The sequence below is a fragment of the Camponotus vicinus genome, unplaced genomic scaffold (assembly GCF_025532165.1).
Source record: "Camponotus vicinus isolate PSW18456_S1 unplaced genomic scaffold, iyCamVici1.0 SCAF_7, whole genome shotgun sequence".
In the NCBI taxonomy this organism is placed as follows: Eukaryota; Metazoa; Arthropoda; class Insecta; order Hymenoptera; family Formicidae; genus Camponotus; species Camponotus vicinus.
In genome coordinates, this window is record NW_028141979.1 from 13250048 (window position 1) to 13274902 (window position 24855).

Genomic DNA, 24855 nt, shown 5'->3' on the forward strand with positions numbered 1-24855 from the left:
TCAGCTTTGGCAAATACTATTTCTAAGCTATTACGTTCTGAAAATGATGAGACAAGTACAATGAATGATAAAAATATTGTACAATTTACTGATTATGAAGCTCTAACTTTGTTTGAGGACGCTAAATTAACAAAACATCAGTATGAAACAATTCGTTTGCATGCAATTGCCAAAAATGCAGATATATTTCCATCTTATAAAAAACTTTCTGAAATAAAAAAAACATGCTTTCCCTCGCCAGATGCATTTAAAATCTCAGAAGCGGTTGCGGAAGTTAACTTACAGCAGCTGTTAGATCACACTGTCAATCGCATATTATTAATTCCAAATGTTGAACTTCCACTTGCTGTACAAGATGAAAAAATGTCATTACGGTTGATAGCAAAATGGGGATGTGATGGAGCATCAGGACATACAAAGTATAAACAAAAGTTTGCTCATGAAACATTATCAGATGAAAGTATTTTCATGATTTCCATGGTTCCTTTACGTTTAGAAATTAACATTTCATTTGAATGGAAAGAGCTATGGAAAAATCCTCGCCCATCATCAACAAAGTATTGTCGACCCATTAAATTTGAATATGCTTCCGAATCAAAAGAAAAAATAATATTTGAAGTTAATCAAATAAAAAAACAAATAAATATCTTATTCCTACTATTATAGATACACATAAAACAAATAAATATCTTATTCCTACTATTATAGATACTGGCACGGGTTATTACGAAGTGAAACATGAAATGATTTTAACAATGATAGATGGAAAAGTATGTCAGGCCTTAACTGGAACATCATCTGCATCAACATGTGTGATATGCGGAGCAAAACCATCCGAAATGAATAATCTTTCTAAATTAAAAAGCAAGCAAGAAATTGTACAACATTTTGAATATGGTCTCTCAACACTGCACGCGTGGATTCGATTTATGGAGTGTATATTGGAGTGCATATATCTTATCGGCTAAGTTTTTGTAAATGGGCTGCAAAGGAACCTCAGGATAATATGGCGATGGAAGAAACCAAAAAAAGTATTCAAGAAGAATTTAGAAAACAAATGGGTCTGTATATAGATATTCCACAACAAGGTTCAGGATCCTCAAACGATGGGAACACGGCGAGAAGATTTTTTAGAAATCCTGAAACAACTTCAAAAATAATTGGTGTTAATGAAAATCTTATTCGAAGATTTGGAATTATTTTCCAGACGCTTGCTTGTGGAAGAAAAATAAATATTGTTCAATTTGAAAAATATGCATTTGAAACAGCAGAACTGTATATAAAACTTTATCCCTGGTATTACATGCCTGCTTCAGTGCACAAAATTCTTTTTCATGGGAGCAAGATTATAAATTTACATTTATTACCAATCGGTGAATTATCTGAAGAAGCGCAGGAAGCACGTAATAAAGATTTTAAGCGTTTTAGAGAATACCACACGCGAAAACATTGTAGAAGTGCAACAAATGAAGATATTATTAAAAAGCTATTAATTTCGTCTGATCCCTATATAAGTAGTGAACGGAATCAATGGAAACATTCTTCGAAAGATATTGACATCGAAGCTCAACAATTACTGTTAGATGAAACGTGAAAATAACACTGTTGTATAAGGGGATTATAAGGGAAGTATAACTATTCGCGCGAATAATCAGTGACCTTCAATTATTATAACATATTTACAATTAAAGACCTTAAAAATATTTATTCCTATACTGTGTTAATCGGTTCGTAACGATTCATTTATCATTTATTCATATTCATAATATTTTTATTGTTTATGGCAGCCATATTCAATTTATTATATAGTTAATTTTGTAATTTTAATAATAGATTTATAATCTGCAACATCAAAAACATGCATACACATAATTTGGTATAAGTCGATTTAAGTTCCTATTTTTCAGCTACCGTATTACATCCGCCATTTTGAAAAAAAGCCCAAATTCAAAAATCGGCTTTGATAACTTTATTAGCAATTAAATAAGCTTTAATTTAAAAAAAAAGCATTATTATCCGTTAAGAATTGAAGGTTGTAGACAATTATGGAACACGATTTCTCATTTCGCCCCACTGTGCGGCGCATCGAAAAACGTAACGATACTTCGACAATCAAATCGTCGTCTGACTTTACGGGACTTTTTCCGCAAACGCACTTTACCTGCTTTAATTTTTGGTCTCGATATTCTAATCGACAGCAATCGGTTCGAAAGAATGCCTGATAATCGAGCGAGAATGATTAATTAATTTGCGAAGACGTGAGAACTCGCTTGCGACGAGTACAGTCAACGCGATCGATAATCGATTGCCATCATGTCGTTTATGCCGCTCTGTCTTTACTTTTCGGCGCAACGCTCTTTACATACGCGAATCTTTCGAAATTCGGCAGTTTCGTATTTTGCCGTAATTTATCACGCACCGCAACACACTCACACACATGACAAATATCACGAATTCATACCATGTAATAAGCGTGACAGAGAAACGGAAAAACACTCACTCGCAATTTCACGAAACGTAGAGCTCACACACACACGCTAATTACCACACGAAAATCGCATGAAGATCGATTACGGGGATGTCTTACGCGGTTTCGACAATTCTTTACGACAACACGGATAACGAATGTATTCCTCGCGATTTACCGCGCACGTGGTCGATATACGAGAGCCGGTTACTACGCGTTTCGCGACACCCCGAATCTCAGAGAGACGAACGGTTCCCTATCGATTTGTGCCGACGTTACGATCGTCCTCGACGCCTCGGTCGCTTGTCTCTGGTCGCCCGAAACTCACCAAAATCGAAATCTTAGGGCAAGGCCCTCGCGAAACACGAAAATGGCGACGGCGACAGAACGGCCGGGTAACGGACGGTAATCGCGTACTCACAAAATAAAAATGGACAACCTCACCGATACTCGCTCCTGCTTGCAGGGGATGGTTCTCAGTTCCGTCCTCTTTGTTCTTAGGCGGTTGCACACGATAAGCACGACAGACGACAACGACAAAAAGAACAACTATTCACGACAAGGCCGCGCCAGAGTGTCTGCCTGGATCTTGCGATCCAGGGTCGATAACGGCGTCAATCCTGCGCGCAGGGGTGCGCAGATGCGCGGCTAATCACGACGCTAAAAGATAGATTTCGCAGCGCCCCGCGACAACGCTGTATCGAGGATCCTAACGGCCCCGATAATTTAAATCCTCTAATTTTGGCGACTCCTTTTATTGACGGTCCTCTCCAGCCGATCTTTTGCCTCCGTCCTCGGAGGGTAGCATCGACACGGACTCTGTAATCCCGGGCCTAGACAGCCGTTTCGAGGGATGTTCTTCCTTCCTTTGCCGGGGCGAACGCCACCCGGGATCCTGTGCTGTCCCGACTCGGAGATTCTCGGGCATTATCGCAGCATTGGAAATTACTGCTGGGGTTGAGACGCCGATTTGTTTGTCGAAGAATTCCTCCTCGTCCTCTTCTGGATATACTCCGACGGGTTGCCCAATGTATAAAATGAATATAAAAAAAATTAAGAGTCCAGGAAAGATAGGTATGTATGGGGGAGGAGGTCAGACGTGTCTATACGCCCATTTGAGCGACAGAATCCATCCGTGGCAACGGCATCGATGCATATCCTGTGAAGAGAGCATTCATACACTCTTCAGACCAACGAATAATTGTTAGAAAACAATATTTGTGGACTAGAAAAATATGTGAGGTGCAAGTGGCTGGATCGGGAATCGAACCCGAGTCTTTCGCTTTCCGGGCAACTGCTCTAGACCACTGCGCTATCCAGACATTACACCTAATGTTGCTTTTTAACACAGTGATATGCGACTACGATGTTGGTATCTTGCTCGATGAATGCAATGCCGATTGCCATGGAGGATCCTTGAAAAGGTCGCTCGCTGACCAAATAAGTGCCGGTGGAGATATTCGCGTGCACTGCATGGCTTCCGACTGGCCTTCCGTAAGAAACGGCACCGACGAGCACAACGCCGTAGAGTGACCACATCCTCCAAGATCCCTCTAGTAAATACTAATATCCCCACTGTGCCAATAACAGTGGCGGATGGACCCTAAATAGTACCGTGGCAAGCCTCCAGAAAGAGTATTAATAAATTAAAGGATAATAATAAATTAATATAAAACAATTAAGAACGCGAAATAATAATAATCTCTCCAGAGATTTTGATACGGCTCTCGCAATCTTATCTGGTGCGGCCGCTCGACTCGCGCCCCGTTAAGATTTTCGGGGCGGATAAACGCGTGTCGGGACGGCAACGTTACAATATACAGGGTGTCCTAGACCACCCGTACACCCCTTTTCTTTTAAAAACTAAGCATTTTAGAGAAAAAAAGCGTTTTCGACAAAAATTGTATGGTTTCGAGGGGAACATAAGATGGTGTCATTGGTTTGACCTTGGATGGCATCGTTAAGGTGAGGTCAAAGACACCTTTAATTTCTTAAATGGAACCACCTATTTTTTATTGCATATTCTTATAGCTTATGTCGAGAGCTTTCCAAAACACTATAATAAAGTATTTTTTCATCAAGTACTTTTCGAATTATAAAGCTTGAAATAATTTTTTAATTTTATATAAACCATAAAATATCTAGTAAAATATTCATTTTTCGATTATCTTACCTTAATACTTTTATGTACAAAATAATGAGAGGAATCAATTGCTGTAAAGAAAACACAAAATTGTTTCGAAAAAAAAATGTAATTTGCAATTAACAATTACATTTTTTTTTTCGAAACAATTATGTGTTTTCTTTACACCAATTGATTCCTCTCATTATTTTGTACATAAAAGTATTAAGGTAAGATAATCGAAAAATGAATATTTTACAAGATATTTTACGGTTTATGTAAAATTAAGAAATTATTTCAAGCCTCATAACTCAAAAAGTACTTAACAAAAAAGTACTTAATTATAGTGTTTTGGAAAGCTCTCGAGATAAGCTACAAGAATGTGCAATGACAAATAGTAGGTTCCATTTAAGAAATTAAAGGTGACCTTCATGTGACTTTCAAATAACTCTTCAAGGTCAAACCAATGATACCATCTTATGGCCCCCTCGAAACCATAAAACTTTTGTCAGAATCATTTTTCCGTATCTGTCTTAGGTACAAAGAAATTTAGGTGCATAGATTAAAATGGCCCACCCTGTACATTATATAAAAAATATTTTAAGAATTAAAACAATCCTGTTGCTCATAAAATTGGCGTTATTATGGGTCTCGTTGATAGAGTTTTCCACCTTTCCCATCCAAAATTCCACGAACAGAACCTTTCTCTTATTGTTAACATTCTCCTCGACAACTCCTATCCTATCCACTTCATACACAAAATTATTCTTCGCAGACTAAAATTCCTTATCTCCAATATAAACTCTTGTGCTTCCTCCACTCCTCCTCCCTCTCCTAGCCCTCATTTTTTCATTATTCCGTTCATTAAGGGCATCCCCAGAAAACTCTACATGAGAATACGAGATGGTGGCAATAAAATAACTTTTTCAGTCAACAATAAATTGAATTTTTTTATTAGATTGCACAAAGATCCTTTAATCAAATCTAATCACTCTAATGTGGTTTAGAATTGACTATAGCGATTGTGATGCTTCATATGTGGGACAGACGGGGAGGCGTTTAGCCACTAGACTAAGAGAGATCAATTGAATATTAATAAACCGTCAGATTTTCTATCAGTTGTGTCAAATCATAGATTACTCGGCCACGACTTTAATTGGGAAGACACAATAATTTTAGACGAGGAACCGTCTTATAACAAAAGACTTGTTTCGGAGATGTTGCACATCTGCCAACAAAAAAATAGTCTCAACATCCAGAATCGGTCTTACTTGACGATTCTTACCTCCCTATCATCAACAAATGTGTTACCCTTTCAAAATCTCCCGCTTCCTTATTTCCGTCTTTCTAATACTGCTTTATCTTTCCGTCCCTGCCATCTTTCCTTTTCTCCTTCCTCCTTCCCATGTTTCCCACATCTTCCTTTGTCAGTAGTGTCTCGGCCTTTGCTATGATCGGACTCCTTTCTTTCTATACATGGCTTTTTTTCTTTGTCTTTGCACTCTTTACGTATGTATGCATAGTTCACTTTTTATGCCGTCCACTCATTTCGTCTCTCGATTTCTCTATAACTTTTTCTAACGGCCTTATTCTATCATAATGTGTAAGCGTTTTATGTTATTTTCCTTTTTGAAAAAATGGTTAAGTTCTTTCCTTTATATTATATGTTTGGCATGATATTTCTGTTTGATTTTGGTTTGCGCATTTTTAAACAGGCTTCCACCTCGTTATCATTCAATCCAATTCTTCCGGCACATCTGAGCGGCTTGGAGAGGTTTTCATATTTTATCGAATTGGGACTACCATTTTCTTTACCGCAACGACTCTCATCAACATGGACAAACTTTTTATAGTTCGGACTTCTCTTTGTTTTAATCAGGCGAAGTATATCTCTCCTAGTTTCCTAGTGTCATTTGAACGATTTTGATATCGAGGTGCGTTGCGCTATTTGTTCGAATATTTCATCGTCATGCATATATATACAGGGTGATTCAAAATAACCCCTGTGTCCCTGAAATGACATATTCTTGAATCAATTCTAAGACGATTTTTCCTTCGGCAAAATTTCGTCCGAAGCTTAGTTTTTGAATTATTAAAGGAAGTAGTTAACGTATGACGGGTCGAATACAAGAGGCAGGCAAGGGTGGCGCGATTCACCGTCAGACGCGGGAGCTTACGCGGGGCGCCTGCTGCGATCAGCTGATCGCTATACACATACAGACACACATGCGAACACATACATTCTCTCTCTGTCTGTCTGTCTGTCTGTCTGTCTGTCTGTCTGTCTGTCTGTCTGTCTGTCTGTCTCTCTCTCTCTCTCTCTCTCTCTCTCTCTCTCTCTCTCTCTCTCTCTCTCTCTCTCTCTCATTCGCTCACTCACCTGTAAATTTTTTTTTTTTTTTTTTTTTTACGAGAGAGGGGATAATGCATTTTATGCACCGGTCGATCCAGTGAGTTATGTGGGACTCGAGTACCAAGTCGAATTACCAACTCGGTACTCCCTACCCACTAAAAACCCCTCTCTTTTCACGAATTTCCTTTGACACACTGTCCCTCTGACTTCCCGAGATCTGTTTTCACATAACGTCAAAAAATAGTTATTATTACCTTGTTCGATGACTTTTGATGTATTGCTGTAATTGCTTGAAGGAGAAATGAATTTTCCGATAGATCGTACGTTCTCAAATTTAACGTAGATATCACGTTGCAAAAGACAAGAAATCCACACTAAATTATAAACTGAAAGTTTTTCTTCTTTCATGAACTGTATTCTTTTATAAACTTTAATGTAATCACATTTATTTACTCACTCGATGAGACGAGAAATTTACTAATGACTCTATCACTGATCACTATTAATCACTGTCGAATAATAACTGTTGGCGATTAAAAATCACTCGATGAAAGAAACACGCGCGGACACGTTACTACACGACGCGACGACGCGACAATGCGACGATAATTATTCGGCGACTGCAAGCAGTTTTTTGTCATGGTAGGTTGCGGTAGGTTAAGGTACTACTGGCGCTATCGAACGCGATCATGTGTTCGATTGAAGAATGCGGTAAACATAATAAACATTTAACATATTAATATTATTATTATCATGAATGTGTGTGATATCCATACATCGTATGATATCTATTTAAAAATTAATTAGATTAAATAAGTGTTTTTAAAATATTTATTACTTTTACTATTATCTTAAATAAATATTTAATATTAATATTAATATTTTATATGATAATAGTAAAAGTAATAAATATTTTAAAAACACTTATTTAATCTAATTAATTTTTAAATAGATATCATACGATGTATGGATATCACATACATTCATGATAATAATAATATTAATATGTTAAATGTTTATTATGTTTACCGCATTCTTCAATCGAACACATGATCGCGTTCGATAGCGCCAGTAGTACCTTAACCTACCGCAACCTACCATGACAAAAAACTGCTTGCAGTCGCCGAATAATTATCGTCGCATTGTCGCGTCGTCGCGTCGTGTAGTAACGTGTCCGCGCGTGTTTCTTTCATCGAGTGATTTTTAATCGCCAACAGTTATTATTCGACAGTGATTAATAGTGATCAGTGATAGAGTCATTAGTAAATTTCTCGTCTCATCGAGTGAGTAAATAAATGTGATTACATTAAAGTTTATAAAAGAATACAGTTCATGAAAGAAGAAAAACTTTCAGTTAATAATTTAGTGTGGATTTCTTGTCTTTTGCAACGTGATATCTACGTTAAATTTGAGAACGTACGATCTATCGGAAAATTCATTTCTCCTTCAAGCAATTACAGCAATACATCAAAAGTCATCGAACAAGGTAATAATAACTATTTTTTGACGTTATGTGAAAACAGATCTCGAGAAGTCAGAGGGACAGTGTGTCAAAGGAAATTCGTGAAAAGAGAGGGGTTTTTAGTGGGTAGGGAGTACCGAGTTGGTAATTCGACTTGGTACTCGAGTCCCACATAACTCACTGGATCGACCGGTGGGTATGCATAAAATGCATTTTCCCCTCTCTCGTAAAAAAAAAAAAAAAAAAAATTTACAGGTGAGAGAGAGAGAGAGAGAGAGAGAGAGAGAGAGAGAGAGAGAGAGAGAGAGAGAGAGAGAGAGAGAGAGAGACAGACAGACAGACAGACAGACGGACAGACGGACAGACGGACAGACGGACAGACAGACAGACGGACAGACAGACAGACAGAGAGAGAATGTATGTGTTCGCATGTGTGTCTGTATGTGTATAGCGATCAGCTGATCGCAGCAGGCGCCCCGCGTAAGCTCCCGCGTCTGACGGTGAATCGCGCCACCCTTGCCTGCCTCTTGTATTCGACCCGTCATACGTTAACTACTTCCTTTAATAATTCAAAAACTAAGCTTCGGACGAAATTTTGCCGAAGGAAAAATCGTCTTAGAATTGATTCAGGAATATGTCATTTCAGGGACACAGGGGTTATTTTGAATCACCCTGTATACAGGGTGAGCCATTTTAATTAACGCACGCAATTATTTCGGAAACAAAGCATTTTAGAGAAAAATGTTTCAGACAAAAGTTTTATGGTTTCGAGGGGGCCATAAGATGGTATCATTGGTTTGACCTTGAAGAGTTATTTGAAGGTCACATGAAGGTCACCTTCAATTTCTTTAATGGAACCTACTATTTGTCATTGCATATTCTTGTAGCTTATCTCGAGAGCTTTCCAAAACACTATAATTAAGTACCTTTTCGTTAAGTACTTTTTGAGTTATGAGGCTTGAAATAATTTCTTAATTTTACATAAACCGTAAAATATCTTGTAAAATATTCATTTTTCGATTATCTTATCTTAATACTTTTATGTACAAAATAATGAGAGGAATCAATTGGTGTAAGGAAAACACATAGTTGTTTTTAAGAAAAAATATGGAATTGTTAATTGCAAATTATATATTTTTTCTTCAAAACAACTATGTGTTTTCTTTACACCAGTTGATTCCTCTCATTATTTTGTACGTAAAAGTATTAAGGTAAGATAATCGAAAAATGAATATTTTACAAGATATTTTACGGTTTATGTAAAATTAAGAAATTATTTCAAGCCTCATAACTCAAAAAGTACTTAACGAAAAGGTACTTAATTATAGTGTTTTGGAAAGCTCTCGAGATAAGCTACAAGAATATGCAATGACAAATAGTAGGTTCCATTTAAGAAATTGAAGGTGACCTTCATGTGACCTTCAAATAACTCTTCAAGGTCAAACCAATGATACCGTCTTATGGCCCCCTCGAAACTATAAAACTTTTGTCTGAAACATTTTTCTCTAAAATGCTTTGTTTCCGAAATAATTGCGTGCGTTAATTAAAATGGCTCACCCTGTATATTTTTTTTTATTTATCTTTATTTTATTATTTTGTACAAGCGTTTTTTTGTTTTTTCGACCGTTATTATCCTTTTATTATCTCTGCGTTACATTAGACTGTCGACCGTTTTAATTTGATTATTTGACCTCTTCATTATTTTGTACTGCGCGCGCCTTTGTAACGTTCGCGTTTTAATCATGTTATCCGTTGTTAAGACATTGAAAAAGATCCGCATTGGATCGAATCATACGTCTATCGACATTTTTTGCATTGTATTACTTTTTCGACGGACAATGTTCTTCTTTTCTTACTATTAATTACACAGGTCTACAAGGTTTTGTTGTTGGGCAGCTGGGGGTCATTTCCGAAGTAATTTTCTGCGTAGAATCCGAATCCGAGGTCAGAATTGGCCCATCACGTCAGGATTTTGAGATATTTGAGGTTATATACTCGAAAAATGGCTTTTTGAGTTACTTTTGAGGTTATGTACAGGACGCACAAAATTTTTTAGCTCTTTTCTTCTAATTGCATCATTTAGTACTACTCTTTCCCTTCAAAATGAGCTGTCGAATGGTCATCTACGATTTTTCCTTGCAAAGTTACGGCCATTTTAAGATGACATGATGAATTCCAAACCCTGCGCCGTTATAGCCGAACAACCTCATGAGCATTCACATTAAACCTGTAAACTTTGAACTATAAACCCGAAAACCTGGACTGAAAACTGTATATATGGGTTTTTGGGGTCGCTGATGCTCATGAGGTTGTTGGGCTATAACGGCGCAAGGGTTTGGAATTCATCATGTCATCTTAAAATGGCCGTAACTTTGCAAGGAAAAATCGTAGATGACCATTCGACAGCTCATTTTGAAGGGAAAGAGTAGTACTAAATGATGCAATTAGAAGAAAAGAGCTAAAAAATTTTGTGCGTCCTGTACATAACCTCAAAAGTAACTCAAAAAGCCATTTTTCGAGTATATAACCTCAAATATCTCAAAATCCTGACGTGATGGGCCAATTCTGACCTCGGATTCGGATTCTACGCAGAAAATTACTTCGGAAATGACCCCCAGCTGTCCAACAACAATCATGACCCCATTTTTTGTAGACCTGTGAATTATTAAAGAATATATAAGGTATCCGTCTCAGATTTATTTTCTGAATTTAATTACGTAATAACATCCTACGCCACGGTCCTTAGCCTTTTCTTTTTTATCAAATTAAAACAATCCTAATTCTCATTAAATATTTTAAAAATCAATTGTCTCTGAATAAATATAAAGTGCGTTTTAATTTCTTAGGGAGAATTTATGTATAATACTTCTACAATATAAAATTGATATTTCATGGCAAATATTATATCAAATTTAGAAATTGCTCTTAAGTACTTGGCTAATAGTAATTGTTGATTTCATATTTAGTTTTGATATTTTATTTTTTAATATTTTTTTATAAACATTATTTGTTGAGATTTTGTTTTTTAGAAAAATGATTTTTCGAGGGAAAATTACTGTAAATTATTTTTAAGGGATTTTTTTATTAAACATGCATACAATGTAGAATATTTTTTATGTACTTGGCGTATTTTTTTACTATTGTAAGGTTTTTTAGAGGATTCCACACCTTTTTGTAAAATTTTATATCCTTTCTGCTAATTATTTTCTGAAATATTAGATTTCACCTCCAACGAGTGGTTTCTAAAAATTATTATTATACGCTGAATTAGTCTTTGTAGAAACCTTAACTAACGGCACAAGTTTTATACTTTTTGTAGTATACCGTTGCTAAAATATTAGATTTCACTCCCAAGGGGTAGTTTTTAAAAATTGTTATTATACGCTTCATTAGTCTTTCCACAAGTCATAACTAATAGTATAGGTTTTATATTTTTGTGGCACACCGTTTCTGAGATATTAGATTTTATCCCTAAGGGATGGTTTTTAAGAATTATTATTATATGGTAAATTAGTCTTTGTAAAAAACCTTAATTAACGGCGTGAGTCCCATATTTCTGCGACGCATCATTTTCGAGATATTATTTTTCATCCTCAAGGGGTGATTTTTGAAATTTGCTTTTATAAGGGATAGTTTTTGAAAATTGTTACTATAGGATAAATTATTTTTTCTTAAATTTTATTTAACAGCAGAAGTTCCGTATTCTTACGCCTCCGTCTCTATAATATTAAATTCCACCCCGAAAGGATAGTTTTGAAAATTGTTACTGTACGATAAATTAATCTCTCACACATACGTACACACATACATATACATATCACATGTATGCGCGCATATGATTTTGTCTCTTAAAGCATTGTACATATCGAAGCAATAATCGTATACGCAGCGGTATGAACGCCGCTTGAGGGACAAACTCGCTTTGCGTGTGTGCGTGCGAACATATGTACGTTAGTCTGAACCTGGAAAAGGAAAACTGAAGGACGAAAAATGTCACAATTTTGATATGCGATCATCATTTCTCGGGATTGATTGCACTGATTTTATTCAAACTGATCGCAATCGAAAGCTTGTATCCACATTATATAATAAAAGTGTCGTAGATTAGATTTTTGATTACGGCTTTAGTTTACTAAATATCTTAACCGAAAGTTTACTTAACGTGAAATTCCGGATAAGCTACTTGGTAACGCCGCGTCGAGAACAGTGATTCTCAATGCTCGGATGGGTGACACTTTTTTGGACACGTAACGATTGGACACGTAATATTGGACACGGAACGATTGGACACTGCACGATTGGACACTGAACAATTGAACACTGCACGATTGGACACGCACTCTGCACGATTGGACACTGCACGATTAGACACCGTTCCACATGGGTTTGCAATATTCGACACGAAACGAGGTTCAACACACACCGCATATGTACACACACACGCGCGCGCGCGCGCAGGGAGGGGGTGCAAGGGAGGCCTTCGGCCCCCCTCTCGCATCCACCCCGCCGGTAGCAATCGTGCAGTGTCCAATCGTTCAGTGTCCAATCGTGCAGTGTCCAATCGTGTGATCCTGTTTTTTATGTACTTGGCGTCGCGACGCTACTGCGTCGCTTGATATATAGACAAAAGAAAAGTATCGTAGCATAGAGTTTGAATAGCTTAGTGATAAGAGCAGTCGCCCGGCAAGTGAAAGACTCGGGTTTGATTCCCGATTCAGCGAATTCAATCTGATAATTTTTTCGCCTACAACTTCTCGGAGGGGTAAGAGGGAAATCTCGAATTATATTTACATATACAAGGTATCTGATAAAGATTGCATCAACGCTCATGAATGGATAAACGCGCGGTAAACTGAATAGAAAAGTTCTCTACCATTTTGCAATTTTCGTAAGAATTATTTTATTTCAGCATTGAAAGGATATAAAATATACAGATATTGCAGACTTTATAATAATATTTTACATAAAAGTATGCTTAACTTATACAATATTGCTTCTTATCCTAAATAATTTCAAATATTTAGGATAAAAAGTAATATTGTATATTATCTAGATTATCTTTGATAATTTCTTTTATTCTCTTTCGTTAGCCTTAGAATTTTCTTTATCCAACTGATTCCATCTCCTCTTTCTTCTAAAATTTGATTCATTCTTTTATTCCTCGTATCTTCTGTAAAAATTGGTGGTAAATACTCTAATGTTTCTACTTCCTTCTGACATATCCTACACAATTTCTTCTCCTGTTCACAGCCAAAATCTATTTCAGAGTTCTTCGTTTCCATATCTAAATCTCGCTATGATCTTTCGAAAATCTTTCTGACCTTGTTTTCTTAAATATTCTGGTATTCTTATCGTGCATAATTCTCTATATCTTATATCATATGTAGAATTCTGTATTTTATTCTGTTCGACCTATTTTTGATTCTTTACATCTCTTTCGTTTAGCTTCTGTACTACTTCGAAATCTTCCCTTCTTAATCTTTTAATTTCTATCCCACATTCCATTTCTTCGAACATACATTTCTCTGTTATCTCCCACCTATTTTGAGCTTCCCTATTTTCCTCTACTTCCCTAAAACACACATTCTTTCAATATATTATTGTTCGATTTCTCCCTAATTTTTTCTTCAAAACTAACAGCTCATTTACCTTTATTCTTAAAAGTTGTCTTTTTGTTTCTTCCCTAACAATATAATTTGGAATATTCCAATCTAATCCTATCGTTCATTTTATAAATTTATCCTGGCACCTTTCCATAGTCTCATATTCCTTCCATCCCCAGATCTCTGCTCCATACAGTAAAATATTCTTTACTAAATAATCAAACATCCAGATCCTTCTCCTAAAATCTCCTACGAATTTTCTTTGCCCTATTCCCCATACTTGTTTCATGGCACACATAATTTTCTTAATCGTTTTTTTAATATATCTTTCTGTTCCATTATTTCTTTGCAACGTATAACCTAAATATTTAAAATTATCGACTTCCTCTATCTCTATCCCATCCCACATTCATTGTTCTGTTTTCCTCTTACTCTCTCCTTTTTTAAAGGTCATTATCTTCGATTTTTCTATACAAAGAAATGCTTCCCGCCGACAAAATAACGGGTAGCGAATACATCCGCAGGGACGGGACATGGGGGCGCAACAATATATATATATATATATATATATATATATATATATATATATACAGGGTGTAACTAAAAAAGTGCCCACAGAGCAAATAGCGTTATTCCCGATTAAAAATCGAGTCGAAAAGTCCCAAACCATTTTTTTTATAATACTTAATAAAGTGGTAATTATTGAGTAAAGTTGCGCTAATAAACATCGATCTTTAGCCGGGCGCATGTCAGTTAGCCGCGCGCCTGGTAGTGTGCGTGAGCGCTCCGCCACTACGGCGCTATATCATGCCGCTATCGTGCAATATTCTTATCCGTCGTAATAATGCGAAAAACTTTGCATTAAATATTTTGCATTAAAAATCATATTTTTTCCGTCAAAAGCGTTTCTTTAAAGAAAATTTCGACAAGGAGGTTAAAGATCAGTGCTTATTAGCGCAACTTTACTCAATAATTACAGCTTTATTAAGTATTATAGAAAAAACTGGTTCAGGACTTTTCGACTCGATTTTTAATCAGGAATAACGCTATTTGTTCCGTGGGCGCTTTTTTAGTTACACCCTGTATATGTATGATATCTAATAAAAAAGTACTTTATTATAGTGTTTTGAAAAGCTCTCGAGTTAAGAATATGCAATGGGAAATGGGGGTTTCCATTTAAGAATTTGAAGGTGACTTTCATGTGACCTTCAAACGACTATTCAAGATGAAACCAATGACACCATCTTATGTCCCCCTTGAAACCATACAACTTTTGTCTGAAACACTTTTCTCTAAATTGCTTCGTTTCCGAGATATAAATTTGTAACACTTTACGTGGGCCACCCTGTATATACAGGGTGTCCCATTTTAACTTTGACATTGAAATATCTCGTAAAGTCTAAAAGATACGAAAAAATGTTTCAAACAAAAGTTGTATGGTTTCGAGGGGTATATAAGATGGTGCCATTAGTTTGACCTTGAAGAGTCACCTGAAGGTCACGTAAAGGTCACCTCCAACTTTTTAAATGGGACATCCTATATGATTTTACCTATTCTTGTAGCTCATCTCGAGAGCTTTCCAAAACACTATAATTAAGTTAGTTCTCATTAAGTACTTTCCGAGTTATGAGGCTTGAAATCATTTCTTAATTTTACATAAACCGTAAAATATTTTGTAAAATATTCATTTTTCGATTATCTTACATTAATACTTTTATGTACAAAATAATGAGAGGAATCAATTGGTGTAAAGAAAACACATAATTGTTTTTAAAAAAATGTAATTTGTATATACAGGGTATCCCTGAATGGTCTGTACAAACTTTGTGAATAAGTTTCAGGGACCTAAACAAGCAGAAAATGTCCCATAAACATGGGGTCGGAAACGCTTGCTTCTGGAGTTACGACGGTTCGAAGTTTTCCTGCAATAGCTGGAGAAATTATCCCGTCAAATCGCATAGGTATTACAAAACTGTGTTTAAAAACATGAATGAATCAAATTATTCACTTGATGAACTGGCGGATATCCATCTGGTATATGGCCGTGCCGGTGGAAATGGACGGTTCGCCAGACAATGCGGCGACGTGCGCAGGCTTCCTTGGAATCTAACGGAGGCCATTTTGAGCATTTGCTATAGCAAGTGTACTGTCCTGTTATGTCCGTGACAAAACCGAGGAAATAAATAAACACAGTTTTGTAACACCTATGCGATTTGACGTGATAATTTCTCCAGCTATTGCAGGAAAACTTCGAACCGTTGTAACTCCAGAAGCAAGCGTTTCCGACCCCATGTTTATGGAACATTTTCTGCTTGTTTAGGTCCCTGGAACTTCACAAAGTTTGTACAAACTATTCAGGGACACCTTGTATATACAGGGTGTCGCAGACCACCCGTATCAGCCGAATATCTAAAAAACTGAACGCGGCAGACAAAAATATTTCAGACAAAAGTTGTAAGGTTTCAAGTAACGCATTACATGGCGATATCAGTATGACCTCGAAGAGTGTTGTCAAGGTCACGTAAAGGTCACCTTGAATTCTGTAAATGGAAACCTGAATTTTTTTTGCATATTCTTGCATATTCTTGCTTATTCTTTTATTGCATATTCTTGCATATTCTAGCTTATCTCGATAGCTTTCCAAAACATTATAATAAAGTAGTTTTTCACTGAGTACTTTTCGAGTTATGAGGCTTGAAATAATTTCTTAATTTTACATAAACCATAAAATATCTAGTAAAATATTCATTTCTCGATTATCTTACCTTAATACTTTTATGTACAAAATAATGAGAGAAATCAATTGGTGTAAAGAAAACACATAATTGTTTCGAAAAAAAAAATGTAATTGATAATTGCAAATTACATTTTTTTTTTTCGAAACAATTTTGTGTTTTCTTTACACCAATCGATTCCTCTCATTATTTTGTACATAAAAGTATTAAGGTAAGATAATCGAAAAATGAATATTTTACTAGATATTTTATGGTTTATGTAAAATTAAGAAATTATTTCAAGCCTCATAACTCGAAAAGTACTCAATGAAGAAATACTTTATTATAGTGTTTTGGAAAGCTCTCGAGATAAGCTACAAGAATAAGTAATAAAAAATAGGGGGCTCCGTTTATAGAATTCAAGGTGACCTTTACATGACCTTGACAACACTCTTCAAGGTCATACTGATATGGCTATGCAATGCGTTACTTGAAACCTTACAACTTTTGTCTGAAATATTTTTGTCTGCCGCGCTCAGTTTTTGAGATATTCGGCTGATACGGGTGGTCTGCGACACCCTGTGTATCTATATATATATATTGTTACGCGCGCGTCCGAGTCGTTACGGTTCTGCCGTTGTGCGGATCCCGTTGACAAGAAGATTGTTTATAAATAACGAGAGTCAGCTGAGTCGAAAAACAGCCGTCGAGCTGTCCGGACGCATTTACGTTTACGAGCCATAATTGCGTTATTAATCCATTGTGTTAATCTGTTATTCGTGTGTGTTCTGTGTTCCTGATTAAAGTTCTTTGTTACCCTTAAAAGTGTTTTGTCATTTAATGCGATCTGCGACAGCCGTTCTCCTAGTGCGCATCTTCGATATATCTCGAAGTCCTCGCCCCGGGCGCAACATTTTGGGGGCTCGTCCGGGATAGAGAGAGCGTAAGCGAAGGCGACGATAGCTGCGAAAAGGAGAAGGCGTGAACAATCGGAACCTCCATCGGAATCGAGGGCGACGGAATCGGCAGCGACCAAGTCGACGGCTCTAAAGACTGTGTTGCTTGAGATGCGGCGAATGCGCAAGGAAATCGCCGCAATGCTTCGCCGACACAACGAGGAGCTGCAGCTTCTGCGAGGGAGCCAGTCTCAGCTAAGTCGCTCCAATATTTTAAAAATGTGGCTAAATCGCACGCAGTCAGATCCGCACGCGTAATTTGTTTTAAAAAAAAAACGTTATGTTAAAAATGTTTCCTTTAAAATAAAATTTCTTTAAAGGAATGAGCTAACGTGTTTGGAATTAAAGCGGACTCGGATGTATCTTGAATAGGGGATAATTCTTTCATTAGAATGCCTGGATGGCAATATTCGTGACTTCCGATGTTTGTTTTAATGATGGTTGTATTGGTTCCAATTGTTTCTTTGAGTGAATTGTTATTGGTAGAGAAATCCTCGAAGTATTGTGGGAGGGACTCCCAAATTATTTTGATTAGAGAATGGTTCTACATCCGAGGCCCGAGGGGAGAAAGTTATGGATGAAAAAGTTTAGTGCTCGTTACTCGTTTTATTGTTTTTGTTGTAAAGGAAAGAAATTTTGGAGACGCGTTGGAGTGGTCTACTGTGACAAACATTTGAAGAGGAGATCTTAATAGAAGACTGCCCGCCCACGGTTTTTGAGCCGTGGTTTTCCCGTGGGCCAGAGGGCGAATGCCGAGGCAGGGAGAGAGCCCTTTTAGGACGATGGGTCCACGGTGGATACCTCCCTCTTGTCCGAAGAAAGGCACGGGAAGATAAGGACAGGAAGAAAGACTAGCGCCGAGCACGAAGAAGGTGACTGGAATGGGAGGCTGCCCTGGAGTCGATTCTTGAGGGTCTGACCAACTCTCTGGAAGGAATCGATTGGGAGTTTGCCCAGTGGATTGGGGCCTGGTCGGAGCGATGCTCGGTAACCTGGAGCAACAGCTCAGGGAGAGCAGGATATCGTTTGGGGTCCCTGGAAGTCCGCGAGGATTAGTCCTCCAATCCCTTGCTGATTGTTGGGACGACAATTTTGAAGAGGAGGGGCAGTATTACGTGCGCGTCCGAGTCGTTACGGCCCTGCCGTTGTCCGGATCCCGTTGACAAGAAGATTGTTTATAAACAACGAGAGTCAGCTGAGTCGAGAAACAGTCGTCGAGCTGTCCGGACGCGTTCTCGTTTACGAGCCATAATTGTATTATTAATCCGTAGTGTAAATCTATTATTAGTGCGTTCTGTGTTCATATTAAAGTTCCCGTGTGTTCTTGAAAAGTGTTAGTTTATTTAACGCGATCCGCGTCAGCCGTTCTCTTAGTGCGCGTCTTCGAGATATATCGAAGACGCGCACTAAGAGAACTGCTGTCGCGGATCGCGTTAAATGACAAAACACTTTTAAGGGTAACACAGAACTTTAATCAGGAACACAGAACACACACGAATAACAGATTAACACAACGGAATAATAAAGCAATTATGGCTCGTAAACGAAAACGCGTCCGGACAGCTCGACGACTGTTTTTCGACTCAGCTGACTCTCATTGTTTAAACAATCTTCTTGTCAACGGGATCCGGACAACGGCAGGGCCGTAACGACTCGGACGCGCGCGTAACACTGCCCCTCCTCTTCAAGATTATCGTCCCAACAATCAGCAAGGGGTTTGTGGACTAATCCTCGCGGACTTCCAGGGACCCCGAACGATATCCTGCTCTCCCTGAGCTGTTGCTCCAGGTTACCGAGCATCGCTCCGACCAGGTCCCAATCCACTGGGCAGACTCCCAATCGATTCCTTCCAGAGAGTTGGTCAGACCCTCAAGAATCGACTCCAGGGCAGCCTCCCATTCCAGTCACCTTCTTCGTGCTCGGCGCTAGTCTTTCTTCCTGTCCTTATCTTCCCGTGCCTTTCTTCGGACAAGAGGGAGGTATCCACCGTGGACCCATCGTCCTAAAAGGGCTCTCTCCCTGCCTCGGCATTCGCCCTCTGGCCCACGGGAAAACCACGGCTCAAAAACCGTGGGCGGGCAGTCTTCTATTAAGATCTCCTCTTCAAATGTTTGTCACAGTAGACCACTCCAACGCGTCTCCAAAATTTCTTTCCTTTACAACAAAAACAATAAAACGAGTAACGAGCACTAAACTTTTTCATCCATAACTTTCTCCCCTCGGGCCTCGGATGTAGAACCATTCTCTAATCAAAATAATTTGGGAGTCCCTCCCACAATACTTCGAGGATTTCTCTACCAATAACAATTCACTCAAAGAAACAATTGGAACCAATACAACCATCATTAAAACAAACATCGGAAGTCACGAATATTGCCATCCAGGCATTCTAATGAAAGAATTATCCCCTATTCAAGATACATCCGAGTCCGCTTTAATTCCAAACACGTTAGCTCATTCCTTTAAAGAAATTTTTTTTTAAAGGAAACATTTTTAACGTTTCTTTTTAAAACAAATTATGCGTGCGGATCTGACTGCGTGCGATTTAGCCGCATTTTTTAAATATTGGAGCGACTTAGCTGTGTGAAGGCTGAGACCGGCTCCCTCGCAGAAGCTGCAGCTCCTCGTTGTGCCGGCGAAGCATTGCGGCGATTTCCTTGCGCATTCGCCGCATCTCAAGCAACACAGTCTTTAGAGCCGTCGATTTGGTCGCTGCCGATTCCGTCGCCCTCGATTCCGATGGAGGTTCCGATTGTTCACGCCTTCTCCTTTTCGCAGCTATCGTCGCCTTCGCTTACGCTCTCTCTATCCCGGACGAGCCCCCAAAATGTTGCGCCCGGGGCGAGGACTTCGAGATATATCGAAGACGCGCACTAGGAGAACGGCTGTCGCGGATCGCGTTAAATGACAAAACATTTTTAAGGGTAACAAAGAACTTTAATCAGGAACAGAGAACACACACGAATAACAGATTAACACAACGGATTAATAACGCAATTATGGGTCGTAAACGAAAACGCGTCCGGACAGCTCGATGGCTGTTTTTCGACTCAGCTGACTCTCGTTGTTTATAAACAATCTTCTTGTCAACGGGATCCGGACAAAGGCAGGGCCGTAACGACTCGGACGCACGCGTAACAATATATATATATATATATATATATATATATATATATATATATTGTTACGCGTGCGTCCGAGGACCCATATATATATTATATACAGCGTGTTGAAAAAAAAGGGTCACATATTTTGATAGCAGGTAGTATTGATCAAAACAAGAAGAAAAGGTCTAATTAACATGGGTCCTAAGACTAATATCTTCAAAGATACAAGCTATTTTGTTATTTGAGCTGTTTGTTATTTTCTTATTAGTCGTGTCATCTTTAGAATGTAATGAACAAGTGTGATTCTCTAAGACGTAGGGCTGAAAGATGCGTGAGAGTGAATGGCAATCACATAGAGCACCTCCTCTAATGCTGAGTCAGCATTAAAATTTTTTGTTTTTTGTAAAAAAAGAGTTTTTATTTTGTTATCATACATTCAGTTTCTTTACTTCAGTTTTTTTAAGGAAGATAAATGATTACATTTCATATTAAAATAAAAATTGTTTCTTTATCTCTCTTTGTTTATTTTTTATTTTTTAAGGCACCTAGAAAAAAGATATCCCCATTGTACCCCACTCTCCCTTATTCCTTTGTTCATTATATTCTAAAGATGACACGACTAATAAGAAAATGACAAAGAGCTCAAATAACAAAATAGCTTGTATCTTTGAAGATATTAGTCTTAGGACCCATGTTAATTAGACCTTTTCTTCTTGTTTTGATCAATACTACCTGCTATCAAAATATGTGACCCTTTTTTTTCAACACCCTGTATATATTTTAATATATATATATATATATATAAAACGATATTATAAATTTAAATTATATATATAAAATATGGTGTAATTTCTAATAATGTATTGACCATGTACAAATAGTAATATCAAGATTTTGTTTCTATGTGTGTGCATGTTACTATCGTTTTTGGCTCTTTTTAGCTCTGCCAAAATTAATATTAATATTAGTAATATTAATTTTTCTTTTACTATAGTTTCCGCGGCAGAGGATCCTGGAAACGTTTTTTCGATGTTGCAAAGGCTGAGCCTATTTTGGACACAGAGAGTATTGCACGCACCATTATTCCAACAATTGATATAATCAAGTATCAAAATATTATGTCAACGCATATCAAGTATCAACAATGTTTCCTACTTTATGGCGATACTGGTACTGGCAAAAGCCTTTATTTGAAAGATTTATTAACTAATAAGCTTAACGAGGATGACTATCTGCCCAATCTTATCACTTTTGCACCAAGAATCACAGCAGCACAAACACAAGAATTAGTGCTATTAAAGTTGTATAAGAAACGTAAAAATCAATTTGCACCACCGATGGGCAAGCGCTGTGTTGTTTTCATTGATGAAGTAAACATGCCAGCAAAAGAAATTTATGGTGCTCAACCACCGATTGAGCTATTGCGTCAATTTCTTGATCATGGCATTTGGTTTGATCTGAAGAAACCAGAAACGATCTCTATCTTGGACACCATGTTTGTATGTGCAATGGCGTTACCTGGCGGTAGCCGACAGGAAATTTATCGGCGATTTTTGCGTCATTTCAATTTATTTAATGTATGCCAGTTTTCACGTGATAGTTTTTTTAGAATTTTTACAAATCTTGCATTTATTGGGTTAAAACGAAATGATTTTACTGCTGGCGTATTGCCAATCATCAATGACTTGGTAAATGCCACTTTACATGTTTTTAATAGTGCAATTTATCATTTGCGACCGACACCACTTAAGCCTCATTATCTCTTCAACATACGTGACTTTGCACGAGTGATAACTGGTTGTACATTATTAAAAAAAGAGTCTGCGAATGGTAGAACAGTCTTTAGCAAACTGTGGGTGCACGAAATGCTTCGAGTTTTTGGTGATCGTTTGATTGATCAGTCCGACCGAGACTGGTTATTTTTTACAATCAAGGATACAGTAGAAACTATTTTAAAAGAACGCTTTGAAATTATGTTTGATTATTTACCCAAGTTTGAAAATGAAGTTACGGAAAAAAGCTTGGATAATTTAATATTCGGCTTCATGGATATTGAGGCTATATTAGAAGATCGACGATATGAAGAGATTCCTTCAATAGAAGAATATCAACAAGTAGCTTCATCGTTTTTGATGGAGTACAACGATACACATCGTGATAAGATTGATATTGTACTCTTTCGTTATGCACTTAAGCATCTTATTAGAATTTGCCGTGTTTTGGCGATTTCATGCGGAAACATGCTGCTAGTCGGTACTGGCGGATCAGGAAGACGGAGCTTGACAAAACTTTCTGCCGCAATGCACAAATACGATTTTTGTCAGCCGGAAATCAGTAGTATATATGGCATGCAGGAATGGCGAGAAGAGATTAAGAACGTCGTCAGGTGATATGATGTTATATAATGCTTTATTATATTAATTGCATTAATGCATACTGTTACATCCGCGGAATAATATCAATATATCGAACGCGTACAACATTACTTATCAGTGATATACATGATTCCCAATGTCCCATTCACTTTCATAAAATAGACAATTCCTTCCATTTAATAAAGAACAATAGAACTTTAATGGAAGATTACGAATAGATACAAAGAAATACGAATAAATTATCTGCCGCACTAACGATAGCCATCTCTCTAATCTTTCTAACAACCGCTGTTTACATATGCACGCACCACGCATGCACACAATCCCATTTTAACTTTCGGATCAAAATATCTCGATATCACAGTTTTTATTGGGGTTTTAGAAAAAATATTTCAAACAATAGTTGTATGGTTTCAAGGGGGATATAAAATAGTGGCAATAATTTGACCTCAGATAGTCATTTAAAGATCACCTTTAATTTGTTTAATAAAACTTTCTATTTTCCATTACATATTCTTGTAGCTTATCTCAAAAGCTTTTCAAAATACTATACTTAAATTACTTTTCTCTTAAATACTTTTCGAGTTATGAGACTTGAAATAATTTCTTAATTTTGTATATAAACTATAAAATATCTTGGTTAAATGTTTACTTTAGATTACATAGCTCGAAAAATTTTTATTTTGACAAATATAGTAGAAGATGCATTCCTAAGTAATACACCGTTTGAATTTTGTAGCGGTCTCTCTTCGTTCCTGAGATATGCGATTTTGAAATTTCATATTTACTTTTATCATCTTTTTTCATTATATCCTATTTATGTGTTTATATTTTTTAACATTATGGAATTATATCCCTTACACGATCTATAAGATAAATATAATAGGTAATTATGCACTTTACGGACGACCTCACCAATTTCAATGATCTTGACATATGTTGTCAAGTTCACTCTCCTGAGTAAGTATCAAAAGGTTTTAAGTGTCGCTCACTATTAATTAAAAAGTTATTAACGAGAAAAGTTTAATGAATATAATATGATTTTGCGACAGCATGTACGTTTAAGAAATTATATTTGATGGAATATATGTTTAATATATAGCGAAGATCATCATTAAATGTAGAGTAAAAGTGTTTGTGTTGCAAAGTACATGCTTGAAGACAGTGTGTTCCGCCTCCCTCCCCCACGGGAGGGTTCCACTTTCGGAAGATATAACCTAACCCAAACCTATTTCTGATTTAAAATTAAAATTTGATTTAAATCAAAATAGGTTTGGGTTAGGTTATATCTTCCGGAAGTGGAGCCACCCCCAAAAGGAGAGCGGAACCCACTGTAGCCACGCCTGTACTTTGCAAGATAAAACGAAGTTCACATAGATTTGCAACTTTTCACGTGAAGCAAGGTTCATCTCAAACCAAATTTTAGTTTTAAATCAGAAATAGGTTTAGGTTAGGTTATATCTTTCGAAAGTGGAGCCCCCCCGTAGGGGGGGGACGGAACACACTGTATCCACGCATGTACATTTTACCTTGACTCTTAAAACGTACATAATGTCTAAAAATTGCACATAATTCGTAAAACTTTTTTTGTTAATAACTTTTTAATAAATGACGAGCGACACTTAAAACCTTTTGATACTTACTCAGGAGAGTGAGCTTGACAACATATGTCAAGATCATTGAAATCGGTGAGGTC

The 24855-nt window shown here is 37.1% G+C and overlaps 1 protein-coding gene across 8 annotated transcripts in view; it reads left to right on the forward strand.

Annotated features, from left to right (window-relative positions):
• Dhc62b (Dynein heavy chain at 62B) overlaps positions 1-24855 on the forward strand; it is an 835389-nt gene that overhangs the window by 454955 nt on the left and 355579 nt on the right. For all 8 annotated transcript variants that reach the window (XM_083104284.1, XM_083104287.1, XM_083104288.1 and 5 more), the window contains one exon: positions 21779-23170. In XM_083104284.1, the coding sequence (XP_082960410.1) occupies positions 21779-23170 (1392 nt within the window). The remainder of the gene's footprint in view (positions 1-21778; positions 23171-24855) is intronic.